We start from the raw sequence: 18,595 nt of genomic DNA on the forward strand, positions 1-18,595 counted from the left end.
CCGCGCGCCGCTGTCGCCGGTTAATTTACAGTTTACGGCCGACAGTCACTGTAGCATGTATGTGTGCGCTTGGGCTCACGGGCCCATTTGTGCGGCGTGAGCAGTCGCCCCCTCTGAGCGAGCGAGATAAGAGCGGAGCCGAGGGTCGCGGGTATCGAGTCCCTTTTTATGATGTGGCCAACAAGCCATTAAAAATCAGAGCAGTAAACATTGTTTAAAGAACGCCTGCAGAGCGAGCTACAAACCCTCAGCGCATTACGCCCAAATGAGATATTTGTTCCTGCTCCGGCTCACACTCCATTTACTACACAAACCTGAGGTGTCGCCTGTTGTTTGTGCCTCGATCCATCTCATTTCTCCGCACTTTCACCCTTCTTAATTCTTGCAGCTGCTCCGGGCGCAGATCAAAGGCGCTCATGTGAGAATATATTAAAAGCAGCGACAGAGTTAGCAGATTAAAGATGGGCCGACGAGAAGCGGGAGCAGGCAGACAGTGGATCTTGAGAGAGAGACGCGGGCTCAGCGAGTTGGAGAAACAGTTGATGAAATATAGAACAACGACAAACTCTCTGCTGGGAAAACACAATGTCACGTCTAAACAGGCTGACTGGCAATTTGGAAGCTCCAGATTTTCCAGGCTTTGTTTGTGGCTGCCACTGCCAAACCGGAGTGCATCACAAATGACTCGCCTTCCCGCTGCCAAAAAAAAAAAAGCCGTTCCCATAGCAACCACTTATTCGCTATGTAATCGAATTAAGCAAATGGACAGGAATGGTAAACACCTGAATATCAGGAACCTAGCTCGCATTGTCTTGGCTGTGTCTTTGTGTGCATCGCGTGCTCCGCTCCATTCAGCTTGACTCTCCGGTGCTCCTCTGACTGGCTGTGATAATGGGCCACTGCCTGCCATGTGTAATCCTCCCTTTGACTCCCCCGGTCCGGATAATGCATCGCAATCACAGCCTGGAGAATCTGCCGGGCACTGCCCAAATGCAAGGCCCCAGAATGAAGAAGCCACAGTGCTGATTGTGACATTGGTCTTCATGACAGTCCCACTGTTATCTGGAGGCACGACTCTTCTTCTTCTCCTCTCCGTCTCTCTGCTTTGTCGGCGGGCGCTCCAATAATTACAGGCCGCAGCGAAGCAAGAACTAAATGAAGAATATGCTTGGTAGGAGGCTCACGTGAAGGATTTTAGGCCTTGGCCAGAACGTAGAGCGGTGGCTTTATTATCACACCTCAGTGAAGGAGGGAAACAACCTCGACGGTGATCCACGCCCCCAGCGTGGCTTTAACGACAGCGCGAGACTCAGCGGGTGTTTCTGCCGACTTGTAAATGGGTAAAGGTGAAAGTAAATGTCAGAACACAGCTGATTTTAATGACTACAAGGCAGCCTCTCAGTCACAGGTGGGCGGAGAGCCAGTGTGTGTGTGTGTGTGTGTGTGTGTGTGTGTGTGTGTGTGTGTGTGTGTGTGTGTGTGTGTGTGTGTGTGTGGTTCCCCAGTGAAAGTTTTTCACTAACAGTTTACTGTGATGTTAGAAATGAATATCGTACGTTCCTCCTGTTGCTAAAAATGTTCCCCAAGTTTTGAAATTGTGCTTCTGTGTTCAAGTTCCTGAACTTGGAAATAGAGATTTGGCAAATAATCGTAGCTTTCACCCCGGCAGATTGAGAATGAATGTGTGATGTGATTGAGCATGTAGTGATTATTTTTAACAATTTCAAAAGTTAAATGTGTCTGTATATTTATATAACAACAGTAATATTAAATTAGCAGTGTTATTTAGCACTTTTAATGATTTGGGTCTCGCTTGTGTCTTTCATCATCATCCAAATGCTTCAACTCAGTTACTGGTGCAGTTCTCCAGAAGCATAAAGCCCTGATCTGAGTACAGCAGATGTCTCTATAATCCACCCACAGGGCAAGCTGGGTTGTCTGGGACACAGGCCAGGGTCACCCACACACACCCCCAGTACCTCCCTGCACAGCCACGAGGCGCAGCGTCAAGCATTACATGTAACGACACCGAAACAGGTTAATCAAACACGACTGGCAAACAGACAGGTCACCATGGAAACAACAAGTGTAAAGGCATCACCTACAGTATCTGTTGATGTTCGTGGTGGAGATAGAATCGGAGGTTGTGAATTTAAAAGGCTACGTGTGGTTACTAGAAGCTCGGTACGTCAATCATATCATTTTTCATATTAAATATAGGATCTGTGCATTTTTGACCAAATTAGCAACATCTAAAATTCAAATGAATTTATTATTTCACTCCATAGTTGTATTTAATGAGCATCTAAAGTGAAATATGAGCAAAGGAATCTTCACTCTGCTTGTACATCAATAATAAATCAAAACTCCAGGCTTCAGAAATTCCTCAAATAATATTAATACAAGAGTGCGCTGTACTGAACCTGGAACAGATAACATGTTGGTGTGTCTCTGTGTTGGTCATAACCAAACATATTAAAATATTAAACACCTGACATCTGTTTTCTCATGGCTGTGATGCATTGATGCTGAGTCACCCATTGTTTATCATTATGTAATTTCCCTCTGATGAAGCCGATACGTCAGAAACAACAGAAAACTCTTGGGAGTCAACGAGCAGAAGCACAGAAATGTGAAGTGAAGGGTAACGAGAGCTTTGCCCCGAAAGGAGAGAGAAACTAATGAATTTAGAGAAAAAGCCTTTTGAATGCAGGTGAAAGGGGCAGAGAGAAAAGCGTGAAGCTGGTTCCAGGCTACACCGCCGCATTCATACATATATTTCTGGGGAGCAGCACTTATAAGATACTGTTGGTTTAAGAAATTGCCTGTTGAAGAAAACTAGCAGAATGTTAAGTCTGTGCAGTCTCCAGAAATTTGCATGTGGGGTTTTGGAGTTCATAAAATGTGTGTACAATGTTAGGATTTTATAAAACCTGTAGATACAGAGACAACAAACAGGCAACGTCTAGAAAAGACTAGACAACTATAATTCCACAGGACTGAGTTACAGACTTAGATGTGGAAACAGCCCAGCACCGAGTCTGTGATCAGGACTTTTTAGTCGCACCATCGCCAACAAGTCCTTCAACTGTGAAGAAGCAATAAAGCACCCGGTTCAAAGGCTGCTGTGCCAAAATGGGGCTGGTGTCTTGTACAATGACAGCAAAATGTGTGGATCCAAGATTATGGGGAAGTTTAAACATGTAATTTCTGCTGTCATAATTGAGCCGATACTTTTTCTACTTTTCTCTCCAGCTCTAGTAGATCATTCGTTCCGGCGCTAGCTGGTGGTTGAGCTCTGTGAAATCCATTTGGACTGGTTTGAATTCAAATACATGTTCACCCCAGCTTCACAAAGGGCTTCACATCAGATCTCATTAGGCCACGAAAAGTCTGGAGAAACAAATTCAGAGCCGGAGGATGTGATCGCTCGTCATTCAGTATCGGCATCGTGTCATTTGTGATTCTGCTGACGTTAATCATTAGATGCTGCCGGGGCGCTGATAGATTCATCAGGGGACTGGATCTCCCCCATCAACCTTGCTGGTGCTGATTGGTCTCCAAGGACAAGCAGTGATTCATTATTCAAACACGGACCAACAGGTGGGGATTTATTTGTCTGGGCTTTGGGCTGCTTTGGCCTCCAATCAGCTGCTGGGAGCCACTCGTCGTTTGACTCTGGCGTTTGTAATCTGAGCACACGTCAGGTTTCACCAGATCACTCTGTTTTTATTACCTCTCCTCTACAATCTTAAGTGATTCCTACCTATTAAACGTCCAGAGGTGCTCTTCACTCTGAAAAGTGTTTTTTTTTTCGTAGCTGCCTGTTCGTTTAGATAATGTGAATTCTGTCCTTTACAGCCTTAACGTCTCTCAGCGCTATTTGAGATATTGGATTTTTAGATAAAGCCACAGGAAATGATCGTTGGCCTGTCTGTCCTGCGGATGTGTTTGGGAAGGAGATTCAGGCGTTTTCCATAGACATTAATACCTCACACTGGTTCATTCATATTCATCCCCTGTCATACTGACACTGGCTGAAGTCAAAAGGTGAAGTGAATGTGATGCCTGCGGTACCAGCTGTGTGAAAATTGGACCCAATGGAAGCAATAGAGACCCATGGAACTGGCACATGCTCCCACTAGTGGATCCAATTGATTCTCATTATTTATTCACGTTCTAATAGTTTTGCTGTTCATTGTTCCCAGGTGTGCTGTTTGTGCCGGGGCATCCGCGGCGTGCAGTGCGGCTGCGGGGGATGATTTCGTGAATTCATGCTGCAGCGGAGGTGCAGGTCTGCAGCGGAGCCGAGGATCCACAGCGTTATTGGGCTTTATGCACGTCCATAAAGATGTAATTGGTGCAAAGCCGCTCTATGTTTCAACTACTGTATGTGCAGTGACTCCCTGGAGACGTGCACAGATGTGGGTTTGTCAAGAGAGGGCAGAGCGAACGGCCTTCTTTCACTAATGGTGCTTTGCACAATCATTTCTGTTCATTTCCAGCCTCTTATCTTCCTATTTAAGCAATTATCTGATCTCTCTCCCCGCCATGATGGCTGGCTGTTCAGAGCCAGTGTGTCTTCTGATGTTGTTGGGCAATACATCAAATTAATTTAATCTTTTCAAGAATAGCCTAAACCTTATTTTAGGTCGTCCTCGGTGACGGAGCAGATGGCCGGGGGAACTAAATTTAATCCCAAGTTATAATGACATTGTAAAGGCTTTTCTTTAAGGGCACATCACTGAGCAGAATAAAGTAAACTTCTTGTTTAGATGTGGTATTATTAACACATTCAATGATTCAAATTCTGATCATATTTGATTCATATTTCCTTGCTTCCATAATGGTAAAAAGGAGCAACTATAGTTACACATTATTGAAGTTTTTAAACCACTGAGGATTGTGCTTTAGTCCCCGGCTGTGTTTGCTTTTTGTCTCCAGTCCTCTCTGAGAGCAGCTCCAGAATCAGATGCACAGAGACGAGGCTGTTCTCATTAGGCTCAGTATCCACAAGGACCTGGCCCAGATAAACCTGCCCAGCAAGTTCTCCCTCAAGAGTTATCGTTACTGTGCTAGATATGCAAAAGCACGTCAGCACAGAACAGAGAGAGAGCTGGGGTCCAACAAAAAGCCCCAACTCTGCGTGTGTGCGTGCATTTGTGTGTGTGTGCGTGCATGCATGCGTGTGTGTGTGCGTTTGTGTGTTTGCGCTTGTGTGTGTGTGTGTGTGTGTGTGTGCGTGCATGTGTGTGCATTTGCTTCAGTGCTTGTGTGCGTGCGTGTGTGTGTTTTCATGGGTGTGTGCGTGCATGCGTGCGTGCATTTGTGTGTGTGTTTCGTTTGTGTGTGTGTGCGTGCATGCATGCGTGTGTGTGTGCATTTGTGCGTGTTTGCGCTTGTGTGTGTGTGCATGTGTGTGCGTTTGCTTCAGTGCTTGTGTGCGTGTGTGTGTGTGTGCGTGCATGCGTGCATGCATGTGTGCGCGAGTGAGATGGAGCATTTGTAATAAGTGAGTTTAGTCAAGAGTTACTAGGGGCCTAAGAGCATTACACACTTGAGTGTGATTGATAAAGTGGACTTGGCATTGTTGCCATAGTGACTCCATAACAGTCTATAACAGTGAACATCTGTAGATTACAGCTGGAGTCGCTCTAATGTACAAGCTGCAAACTGTAGAATAAAACAGTCTGAGTAAAGAGTAATTATACACAACCACACTCAATCACTGTGCTGACAGTGTTACAACACAAAAGAAATAAGCATTACATGTCCTGTTTGGCTTATTTAATTAATAAAATACCTGCTCAATATTCCAGTTTTATTTCTAAGTTAACAACATGAGTGATCAGTTTACAGCATGCACAGGCTGCAGATCTGTGCTGTAATAAGGTTTATATTTCACACCACCTGGCTGACATTTGGTCATTTTAAAGCCCGGACATGCAGAAAGCTAAAGCTAACGCAAGCACCTCCACTGTGATGTCATTGGTCGGGTTATCGTCTATCAGCCACGTGACGTCTCAACTGTTCACACTGAAATCCAGCTGCCGACTGCTGCCTTGCCAAATTACTCTGTTCTCGAACTCACCATGATTGGTTGTGAGACTTGCCAGGAAGTTGCGGTCACACTATGAACTGTGACGAACGAACGCTGAAGTGAAGCAGGTCTGGAGGTGGTCGCTAAAACTGCCTGTGTGTTATCTGCTCTTTGCGCTCCTAGTTATTAGTTTCTGTTTATTTTTAGAGCACGAGTGAACCGTGTGTACTTTTTTTTTGTTTTATGCATTTTCGTACTCAGTAAGGTAAACATTCTAGATTATTAACATCTCACATGACAGCATGCACTGATCCAAGCATAGGAGTCAGACCTGAACAGCAGGACTCACCTCGGTCTAGCGACGTGGCAGGAGCCCAGCTTTTGAAGTAGTCGTCCTGAGTGGAAGCACAACACAAAGTGTGTTATGAAAACACAATAATCAGAGGATATCAGTGAACTATTTTGTAGACCAGAGAGAGAACGTTGCCAGCACCGAGTCAAGATCCCGTCCTCGCTCTTGTCTCGTGTTGTTCTGTCATTTCTACTTTGTGAAAGTGAATGATTGTGGCAGGAGAGGCACAGACGCTGAGGGGCTTTAAAAATAGGACACAAATATACTGACAAACCTGAAGGAGACACAATGAGGAGCGAAGACGGTCCCAGGCTCAAGTGAAGAAGCGTAAAGCCCGTTTGAGGGAAGGTTAATAAGAACATTAACACTGAGCTGCGGCTCTGAAGGCAGCTGTGGATGCGTGTGTTCGTGGAAGGAGAGCTGTGTTACTCCTAAGCTGTGACGACGTTCCCGAGATCGTACCAGATTTGCGAAGGCGTCGAGTAAAAAGCCCATTCGACAGGAAATATTAATACTGGAAATACATCTCAGCAAAGCTCAGCTGAGAGGAGCTCTGTGCTTACAGGATGTGATTTTATGTATAAGTACAACGTGCATATATTGTAAGTATGACTATTATGCAAATCAGCATATAAAACAAACACACACTGGCCACTTCATTAGGAACACTTGTACAACACAACCAGTTTGTCATGACTTCTACTTTACTTTTTACTTTTTTATTCATTAACATGCAGTTATCGTCCACATATCATATGTCGTATAATATCCGCTTAAACACTGGCCTTCAGTTATGGCTGCTCACATTGCTGTTAATATCTGCTTACGATCACATTATAGTGCGCTGTGAATTATTTATGAGATGTTTATACGATGTTAATAAAGAGTAGGGATTCAATTGAAGAGCTGCCAAAATTCACAGTGAAAGAAGGACGTGGCGTTTTCTACCGCGCGCGTGTGCACACACACACACACACACACACACACACACACACACACACACACACACACACACACACACACACACACACACACACACACACACACAGTGTCTGCATCTAAAGCAGGTTCAGCCCGAGCCATACGGAGTGAGCTCGTGTCAGTGACTCTACGTGAACCAGGCAGCGGACACCTGCTGGGTTTGAAAGCAGGGACTCTACTGCTGTTATCTTTTTATAAAGTGGGGGAGAGAGACCGAGCAGGAAAAGTGGCTGAATTAGGCCTCCCACTGAACGGTCCAGGATGAATGGACAGTTGACCCACTCACACAGGCCTGGTTCTATAATGCACACTGAGCCAACGCAGGTTTGACACGAGGAGATGGGAGCCTCATTAGCTGCTCCCTCAGGTTCCCCTCATCATGTCCTCGGTTCATTTTGTCCCTCCTGCAGCCTCTTTTATAAAATGAACCTTCATGCCTGTGAAAGTGTAAAGTGGGATGTTACGGCAGCTAAAGCCTGTATGAGTTATAGAAATGACAGCCCACTCGCGCTCGGTGACAGCAATGCAACCTGCTGTGCATTCAAATCAGTTCCTATAGGAAATTTCACTGTGGTTTGATACATTAGGGGAAGTTACAAAAACATGGACTTACCTCTGCTTCCTTTAAACGATGGCAGCCGAATAGAGGAGAGAGAAGAGAAAGGTCAGTGATAATGGAACAGTATGCTATGTCCATGAGATCCATTACAAGCCCGTGTTACTGATTCTGAATACTGAGCTCAACGCCACACATTCATTAAATAGGAATTTGATTCTGAAGGTGGGAAAGTGTTAAAGGACTCTCTCTCTCTCTCTCTCACACACACACACACACACACACACACACACACACACACACACACACACACACACACACACACACACACACGCGCTCCCAGGCTTATAAGACAGCCTTATTTGATGTGGCATGTAATTTGAAACACATCGAGGGCAAATTGTACAGGCTTAAAGCAGTGGCAGAGGATAAAGAAGGATGGAGAGGCGGGGAAGTGGTGCAGAAGCAGAGGAAGGAGGAGAAGAGCGGGCGTCGGGTCTTCAGTGTCTTTTTAATGGGCTAAACTGTGGTGGAGCAGAGGGGGGGAAGGCACGGGCCAGGTGGACGGAAACCCGCGGACCATGTTGATGAGTTGTGCTCATTTCACACACACATCAGCTCCAGCTGACGAGTTTCTACTGTACTGACAGTGTGACGACAGACGCCGGCGGCGGCGCCGTGGATCCGATCGCTGCTGGTTAGCGCTGCTGGAGTCTCGCAGCCGCCGCCGGACCTCTTGTTATTCAGTCCCAGTCCGTGCGGTGACCTTTCCACGTCCAGGACTCGCATTAATATTTTAGTGCACTCATCTCAAAAACATTAACTGGCTGTTTAGCTCGCTGTGACACTGCCCCAATGTCATTCACACCCTTCAAAGTGATTACAAGGAGAATAAAACTGTGTCGGTATTATGGTTCCTCGCTTTGTCGGAGACGGCGGCGCGTCTCAATGTAAACTCACAAAGAGCTCCATTATACACAAATTCAACCCGTTCCAATCTGCCTTTTACTGGGATTCAATTAAAATCTGTTTAAAATGTAGCACAGCAGCTGACGGTGAAATTGGATTCCTTTATTATGAATCTGTACGTGATTCAGCTTATTTAGCCGAGCCTCTGCTTTAATTACGGTTAATTGATGTGGTCTGTTGCGAAGCCTCCGCGTCGCAGTGAGCGCTTTCATTACCGCTGGTGCTGAGCGGGTGGATGATGGCTATCGGAGCAGGCTGCGGCGTTCACACCATCCCCCAGCGGTGAACGCAAAGGGCAGGCGTGTCAATGAGGAGGCGCAGGGGGACGCGTGGAAACTACCAGCATGGTGATGATTATCCTGAAGCCCAGTCTGAGTTTCAAAGTCAGCCTTTAAGTCACTAATCAGGTTTGTGCTGTTTTCCTGAGGAGCACAGTTATGACACCTGAAGCAGCCGGAATCACAGCTTTAGAATGAAGCCAACACAGCAGAGGTGCGACTGTGCATGTAAACATATTGGTTACAACAAAATACTGCAGGCTTTTGTTTTGAAAAGTCGTCCTGAATTCTTTTTAGATTTCATCCGATAGTAGGTTCCGGAGAAAGTCTGACAGGAAGTGGAGGGACGGGGGCTCGGAGCAGGACGCAGAGCGGGATGGGCTTCGGTCGGAGCAGCTCCTCTCAGGAATCCACCTCCACACGACGCGTGAGCACGTGCTCGTGAATCCATATTTGCACAGATACTGATAAAGTGCTGACTGCAGATGTCATAATCAGGGGATGGAGATGAAAATCTGGCCTCTCTATGGAAACTAAACAGCATTAAACATTTACTGGGCACCTCATGCATTTTATTCATGTGTGTGGAACGTATACTGCTCTGGTTTAAAGCCACTCCTCTCTCCTCCTCCTCTTGTTTTCCCCTCTATCCTCAGACTCTCCTGCTTACAGACAACCTCCGCCCGGGGATGTGACTCTGATGTATGAGCTCTGTGAGCAGATATCAGAGCGCAGAGTGGATTTCAGAGATACGCCGGATCAGAAAACTTACAGTATGAGCTGGACCAGAGGATTTTGTTCTAACAAAAAAGTGTGGGAGTCAGAAAAGCAACATGTTTATGCTGAGAGAGAAATAATGCAACTGAGGTGAGGTCCCAAGAACATCTGACCAGTAGTAGGTAAATGCAGATGAGGTGAAATCAGTCATAAGCCAGAGAGAATTAAAAACATAATCGAAATCTTCTTCTTTAAAACAGCGAAGGAATATTACATTAAAACAAACCTTAACGTCTTCCAGCGCTTTATAAATCTTCTAAAAAGCACTTCAAGTCATTTAATTGATGAGGATAATAGGATTATGAAGGTGTGAGTGTGGCTATTGTCATTGTTTGTGACGCATTGAGTGTAATATAGCTGCCACACAGTTTCAGAAGCTACATTCACACCATAAATCTGCACTTAACGGCTTATTCTGCAAGTCGCTGTCTGTCACTGGCTTTGTTCTATGCAGCTATAACATTATGCATGCGTTCAACCCAGACCCGCCTGTAGCGAGACACGCAGGAGGACGGAGTCCTACTGTAAAACAAAGGGAGGAGAAGAAAGATGTACCTGATGGCCTGAGCATGAGAGGACGAGGGAAGAGGAAAGACAAGGCGGAGAAAGGTACGTGGGAGACGAGATGAGGGATGTGAACGAGCAGAGGAGGCGAGGACAGCACAGGCAGCACAATGAGAAGCGGGAAGTGAGATGGGACCGGGCTCTCCTGTAGTGCTGCTCCACTGGAGTCCATCCAGGCTCGCGTCCGCGTCCCGGAGGCTGACAGACAGCGCCTCGCTCATGTGAGCAGACAGGTAACGCTGAATACTGCATGCGCTGCTGGGACGATGAAGCCGTACACAACTACGCACGCACGCACGCACGAATGCACACACACACGCACGAACGCACACACACACGCATGCACGCACGCACGCACACACACACACACACACGCACGAATGCACGCACGCACACAGGCACAATCGCATGATCGCACGCACGCACGCACGCACACACACACACACACACACGGCTGCCTTTGAGCGTAGCTGCAGCCCGAAACCAACAGTTCGCTGGAGGAGGCTCAAACCTTCCCGCTCGCTCTCTGTTCACACGCGAGCTCATAATTAGGCTAAAAATAAACGGGATGCGGCTGCTACAGCGGTGATTCTCATCCAGACCGTACGGTTCCGTAACTCTCTGGCTAAGCGTGGTTTGCATTCACAGCCAGTCCAACCGCTCCACCCTCAGACAAGTCGCCTCTTTTTTCTGCTTACTTCCCACTTTCTATTTTTGCAGCCTCCTTCTCTCATTCATCAACCTCTTCCTCCTTTTTTTTTTCTTTCTCTCCTGAAAACACTCCTTAACTCATGCAGAAAGTGAACAATGTGGCTCAAAGCCAAACATCAAAAAGCGACTTCCTCCTCATTCTGTCTGCTCCTTTCACATTAATGAGAGGAAAACTCTCACGGAGCAGTCTGTCGTTCAAATATCTCTCCATCTTCACACTCTTCGAATTGCTTTCTCTGTCTAATATCCTCTCCAAACTGGCTCCCGCGCCTTCTTCCCCCTCCCGTTTCCTTTCAGTTTCAGGACACTGAACATGAAAATTAGCTGATTACAAGAGGAGAGGGGGAAGCTGAAAGAGGCGAGAGATAAAGTTTGACAAAGAGGAAACCGTGTTAAAGCCTAGTGAGAGGAAAAATGAGAACAAGAAAGCAGCTAAAGCTTGAAGAGCTATGAAAATCCAGTCCAGTCGGGAACAGGGTGACGAACGCAGACAGAGCAGGTTTCATGTGCCGGAAACAAAGCGCGTTCATACGAAGGAGATTAATTATATCATCATCTGATCATCAAAATAATGAAACGGTGTCCGTGCATGTGATATTATTTAAGATGATAATAGAGAATAATCCGAATGAGATGGAAGAACAGACTCTCAGACAGAGCAGCTTTAGTGAGCTTCGGTTTGAGACTATGGCGACTTTAATCCACTTTGACTGTAATGAGCATGACAAGGATTAAAACGTGTCTTTTCAAATGAGACAATAATAGATAATAGGTTTCAGCTGATAATAGCGATCTCATGCCATCTCTTAGCGATGAAGATTCTTCTCACCCACATACAGTATGGAAGGAGACATATTTAGAAGCTGTCTCCTCAACAATAAGGTGTTGAACGAGGGAACGACTGACGCATTCCGTAAAGTGACGAGACTAAAAGCTGAGGGGCTGAAGGAAATCTGCGCCGCATGTTGGAGTTTAAGCGCCGCGGCGGTGAAAGAAGTGAGGAGAAGGAGATCAAAGCGGAAACCGTCAGGGGAGAAAAGCCGGGGCCCGGAACGCGGCGCCGGTGATTTGCGCCTAGCTAAGATTCCTGGATGTGAGCGCTTGCAGGACACGCGCAGCTGTCAGGGCGCCGTGTGAGCGCCGACAGGCGTGTCAGGGTCGACACGGATCTGCTGCACGGCGGGCGATAAACGCCGGATACGACGGGGCGTCGCTGGGTCAGCGCCGCGCGGCTACAGGCGGGCCACCTGCTGCGGCGGAACAGAACCGGCAGCAGAACAGGAGCGGGTCCACCGCCGGAGGAGCACCTGCTGCAGGTCCAAACACCCAGTGGCGAAGAGTGGAGATGGGCGAGAATGCAGCGAGCCTGCAGGTCAGGTTTCACCGTGAAAACGCGCGAAAAGCGGAGGGAATCGTGCCGAGCGGGCGTGAAAAGACGCCGCGATAGTGGGCTCCCAGGCGGGCGACGCTTGTTGCAGCGCAGGTCCACGCGCCGAATGCAAATGCGGCCATTTAAATTCCGCCAGCTATCTCCCCGTACAAAACTCTCCCATCTATTTTTAATACCGGCCTATCTGGGCGAATCCCCCGGCTCCTGGCGGCGTCCCGCGGTGATGGAGCAGCCGTGGCGACGGGCCAAGTGTTAAGCCAATCATACGCGGGCTGTCTTATCTGCCTGCTCCGCTGGGGAAACAAGGGAAGAGCTCCGGAGGACGAGGAGATAAATGCCTTTTCTTTACTCTAAGTGCATTACTCTGCTCTGTCTAATCCCCCCCCATCCTCTCTTTCTCCCACCGCTTGATAAGTTTGTGGACTTTCCTCCGCTCCCAGCGTGTTTGTGAAGTGCCCACGTGAACTGCATAAATAGACCAATTTGAAGCACACTGGAAAAGCTGAGCCCCTCACTGCAAGGCCCGGTGTGAACGGCCGCCGCGAGGTCAATGCTCACATCTGGATGGGTCCGGTCCAGAAGGCAGATGTTCTCTGAGGCCGTTGTGGGGCATCTCGGCTCCATGTCCAGCGCCATTGTCCTGCTGCCTGCAGGCGTCCACCCTGACATAATCCTTTACACCTTTATAAGCCGGGGAAACCATTCCTTCCCTTCAGAGTGACAAGCTGTCCGGGTCCAGCGCCGGTGAAGCTCCGGTGGCGCCGTTTGACTGGTTCTAGTTTAGCGCCGATCACATTTCACAGCCTATTTATGCAGAAAACCAGGAAATGGCAAACAGTCCGACTGCAAGAGCAAAGGTTGTGACACACTCACTTTTTACTTCTTCTCTTGACGATTTTTGTCTGTAATATTAAAAATATATTTCAAGAGAAGATATTTTTAAGGGTATTTTAAATTTTTTTAAAGCTGCAGTTGCTCTATAAAACATGAATACAATAAATGTTCCCTGATTTTCATATTTGTCATCATCAAGGGATAGAAAGGGATAGAAAAGAACAAGAAAACAGCATCATATGAACATATGAACTCAGTGAGACAAGACTGTCTTAACTACAGACACACATCTATGCATTGGGACTAATACGGCACCGGTACTGGCTCAAGAATGTGGGTTTCAAGCAGGACGGTCCTTGACAAATACTGGGCTCCTTCACTGTTACTGTCACTGTCTTACAGGCACAACAGGGACACGGCGACATGCATCCTGTCTGATCAAAGGTGGCTCAGACTGACACACACACACACACACACACACACACACACACACACACACACACACACACACACACACACACACACACACACACACACACACACACACACACACACACACACAGCTCCACCACCCACTGCAGCCAGGAGCTAATTTCACACGGCCTCCTGGGAGTTTAAAAGGCTTACTCAGGAACAGAGTCAGTGAGGGAAACAAAGAGAAGGGAGGGAAAGGTGCTGATGTAGTAAAATAAGAAGGGGAATGAACTGGAAAAGCAAATGCAGGATGAAACAAACACAAAGGGAAGAAGGAACCCAGATACATCCAGCTCCAGTTTCTGTATCTGTCAGCTATCAGATGACTTTATATCCAACACCTAATCACTTTATTCTGATAATTGTAGTCAACAATAAGAAAAATATTCAAAACATGCCTATAATTAACACATAATTAACAGGAAACATATGCAAGTGTCACATACTTGAGAATGAAAGCACTATTTTAAACTGATCTGACTTGTATGTTGTCTAGAGGTTTTCTTTATTAGAATGAATCGTCTGATTGCTGCTTTAAGGTCCAGTAAAGTAAAGCGTTCGACTCAGGTTCGACTCCTCTCTACTGTAATCGACTACTCACTTAAAAGCCTCCAGTTAGAGTTGGGCCTGAATTATTGAGGGAGATCACGTTTCTCCCACATTAGCTCTCTTGGTTGGCACATTGTAAAACCCAGACGATGATTTAAAGCCCGTCTCCGTCCACATAAAGCACCTAATGATGAAGCTCCATCACGTCTTAAAGACCTCGTATTATCCAAACGGGAGCCAGAGCCTTCAGCTGTCACCATCCTCTGTATTGTTCTGCAGCAGCTCCCAGCTCCGGTTCAGAAGCCACACGCTCTCTCCACGGGCTTCAAACTTCAAACCCAGACTCTGAACCATTGTTGCTGCTGCTGTAGACGGAGACTGAGGGAGCTCCCTTGACTCGGAGCTTCTCTCCATCCTCCCCACCTGTAACTCTTTATGGCACCACTGCATCATCCTCTCTGTACCTTTCTGCAGGTAACGGCCTCCGACCTGTTTATTTCCAGTACGTCGTTACTGGTGCTGGTGTTTCCGCCCACCTCCTGTATCACACCGGAGCCACGCGGTTTATCGTCTCTCCAACCCGGAGCGACGGCGACGGGCCGAACACATACTTTAACCTGTTATTATTACAACCGTCTCTCCTCTTGAGAAACAAACAGCACCGAGTCCCTAACAAGCCCACATGGGGAAGGTCCATCCAGCCGAGGGATCTCTGTGCTGCCAGGCTACAGGATGTGTTTACACTCTGCAGTGGAGGAAACCGTGATCGAGAACTTGTTATATTCCATCACAGCCTTTACGCTCGAACTGTATTATTATTAGTCCAACCTGAGTCTGGAATGACACAGAGCAAGGTATTTGGAGTTAAATTCAAAAGCCTAACTTAATGAGCCCCAGTGGGAGAAACACCCTCCCACTGCTTTGATTTGTTGACAGAAGCTCGATTTTACTCTTTACAGGTGAGACACAGATTTGCCACAGCTCCTGATTATATGCAAACCCTCCGCTGGCTTATGATGATGTATAGCCCAGTCACAACGCATTAAGGCAGCCATATGTTTTTCCATTGTTTTTGTTCACTGCCACCGCACTGCATCTGAAAGTGAATGTGATGAGGTTACAGTTTTGATGCCTAATTTAAAGGTGCTCACATCTATTTGAGTGAGCGGTGTAGGACTCATTGTTCTTTACACACACGTTCCCTCAGTGTCAGAACAACACAACGAGACGGTTGTTACAAACAGTGGGACAAAAATTAAGCTTAACACATAAAGTGAGACATCATGTCTGTTTTACCACAAAGGATTTGATAAAAGCTTCATTCAATCAATTTTAGAAGTAATTGTAGTAATAATAAAAAGTTGGGCCAGAGATCAAATCAAACAAAACTCGATTCAGCACATTGATTACTGTACTGTTGGCCAAAGCCAGATTCACTCAGATTCACCCTTTTCACCCGGTTCATCCCTCAGCATTATTTCCGGCCGCTAATTGAAGCAACAAACAAATCCCTATGCAGCACTCGCTTAACACCAAATGACAGACAGACAGCTAATCACAGCTAATAGCTCGAGAGCCCGACGCCGAGAGTGGAACACAACAGAATAAATACTAGACTTTCATTCATCGAGTGGCAAAACGCTCTCAATGAGTAACAGCGCTTTGTTGCCACAACTCAAGTTGTTCCAAATTGAAAATACTGTAATTGTGTTGCAGTTGCCAACCGCTGGATTGGGCTCCTGCCGACTGGAGAACAGGCTTCTTGAAGTGCCTCCCAGCGACTGGTCCCATCAGATGACGACGGACTTTGTTCTGTTTAGCTGCTCGTTGTGAATGGTGACTCTCAGAGTTCCGTAAAAGCTGTTATTGGTGTCTGCTCTGCTCTGTGGCGCAGCGTGAGCTTAGTCACTCTGCAGTCGTGCTCCAGAGGTTTACATGCACCATCAACCTGAGCCTCTCCCGCTCAAAACCATATATTTCCACAGCCTGCGGCAAAAGAGTCACCTAGGCACCATTTTACTTCCACCTATGTAGCGGATCATTCAAGTCGGCCTCAATGAATCTTTGCTCCTCGCTGTGTAATTATGAGATCAGACGAGTGGGGATGAACACATTAGAGAGACGACGCTGAAGCAGCTCTTGTGAGAGACACTCCAGGGCTTCAGCGTCGTAGCCGCTCGCGGCTTTCGCACCGGGCTCTCTGTGAAGAGCCGCGCCTCTCGCACACTCCACCTGTCAGCGTGTTGATGCACCGATTCAGTCGGGGTGACGGAGGAGCTTCGCAACGCTTCCAGAAGCCCCGCTGTAAATTTGTTTTGATTGAAGCTTTCTGAGTCAGGAGCTTTTCCACAAGGGCCTCTGTGTTCGGGAGGCTTGTGAATAACTAACAAGCTCCACATCATTCACTTCGACATACAGCCATTCAGCACAAGGAGCGGAGCGTGCCGCGCCGGCAGTCAGGTGGATTATGTGCAGACGCTCCATCAAACGCAATCTATGAGGAACGCAGCACGAGCCCCGGTCCGGGCTTTATCTGCTTCATTTATTATTCTAATTATCAATAAAGGCCACATTTCTGCTGCTGATTATGCTAAAGCTTAAATGACAGAAATCCCCAAACCGTGTTTCTAATGCGACGCTTCCGTCCTCACATCCTGTTTGTTTCCATTTCCTCCTAATAGCTGTTAAATGAGATGTGAGCTTCGGCATGCAGAGGCCACATTTACAAGATGATGGATTCCTCCTTTGTTTATTCCCCTTCTCCGCTTTCCTCCGCCTCTCTTTATTCTTCAAATGTCCGTGGCCACGGGTCCCAACCTCTGCATATGCGCCCGCGCTCCTCTCTTAGACGAGTGCACTTTAAAGCCATTCGCACCCAATTTGCGGAGCGTCATGTGTGAAACGAGTGCAGCGGCGTCTGGTGTCTGCTGTTTACTGTTTACTGCCGCCCCGAGCCGTCAGCCGGCGCTCATCCCCAGGTGCCCTGTGTTTGACTTTATCCACGTCTGAGTCACCGTCTCAGCGCTGGAGCGCCGGCGCCGTGATGGACACGCGCTGAAGGATTTGCATCTGAACAACCAAACAGGGGGGAGGACAATTCACCTCGCTTAATGTCTTTTTCTTGTCCCTTGAGCTGCGATAAAGTGGTTTCATTGTTCATTTTATTTCAACTTTTCATCTAATCAGGTAAAACTGTATTACACCCAGTTTATTGTATCTATACTTCATGCCAAATATCTATTTGCATTTTCCCACAGAGACGTTATCGTGGGTCTGGGTCAGCGCTTAACGACCCAAATCTCTCCCATCGCTCCTCCAAACTGCGAATCCCTCACAGAGCGAGTGGAGTGGATGAAAGGTGGCGTCTGCGACTCGGCCATAGTAAATAAGCAGCGTAATAACAAACACAATCGTCAACACCATCATCACAACAGTTATGATCACCATAATCGGCACCATAATCATAAAACCAACAGGGACGCTAATCAAAGCGCTGATCGTGGAGAGGAAAAGTAATTGAAATTGATCAGCTCATATTCGAGACTTTCTCTCACCTCCGGGGCGAGAAACGGAGCGACTGAAGCGAGCGGCTGTGTGTTTTCCACGCGGCGCGACTGACAGACTACAGCACTGCTCCGTTTGTAAGCGTGAGTGTGAACATGAAGGGGACGAGCTGCGTGTGTCAGAGCAACTTTTATGACTGGAAGCATCCAGAGGAGACGACGCGGGGGGGGGACGAGACGTAAAGAGCGACGGGGAGCTAATTGCTGAAGGAAACGCAGGCGAGGGAGAGAGAGAGAGAGCGCGAAGCCAGGTTAAAGGAGCGATTGTTACTGGATGTGTGACAATTCCGCAGCTATTATGCTAATCAGAGCGGGAATATTGTTATCACACTGATTTTCTGCGGGAGGAACAGATAAGAAATATTCATAAGCAGCCAGATTTGGCTGAAGCGGCTCCATTGGCAGCCTGTAAAGCAGAACTTGCGCTCACCTACAGACATTTGGAGCCGAGATGATGAGATTCAGTCAGGACCGAAGGGAAATTGGCCCCTGCTTTCTAACGTGAATCTGCTTCACCCCCACGTCCGCCACGTCATGGGGGACGACTGGCGCCCCAT

The 18,595-nt window shown here is 47.3% G+C and overlaps 1 protein-coding gene across 3 annotated transcripts in view; it reads right to left on the bottom strand.

The window, feature by feature from the left end:
* The window catches only part of spock1 (SPARC (osteonectin), cwcv and kazal like domains proteoglycan 1), a 63,405-nt gene that overhangs the window by 26,587 nt on the left and 18,223 nt on the right, over positions 1-18,595 (bottom strand). For 2 of the 3 annotated variants that reach the window (XM_055512551.1, XM_055512550.1), the window contains exon 3: positions 6,390-6,435. In XM_055512551.1, coding sequence (XP_055368526.1) covers positions 6,390-6,435 — 46 coding nt within the window. Of the gene's footprint in view, positions 1-6,389; positions 6,436-7,986; positions 8,095-18,595 lie in introns of those variants that run through there. The other variant, XM_055512552.1, reaches the window with a different exon arrangement.

This window comes from Betta splendens, chromosome 10 (assembly GCF_900634795.4).
Source record: "Betta splendens chromosome 10, fBetSpl5.4, whole genome shotgun sequence".
NCBI lineage: Eukaryota > Metazoa > Chordata > Actinopteri > Anabantiformes > Osphronemidae > Betta > Betta splendens.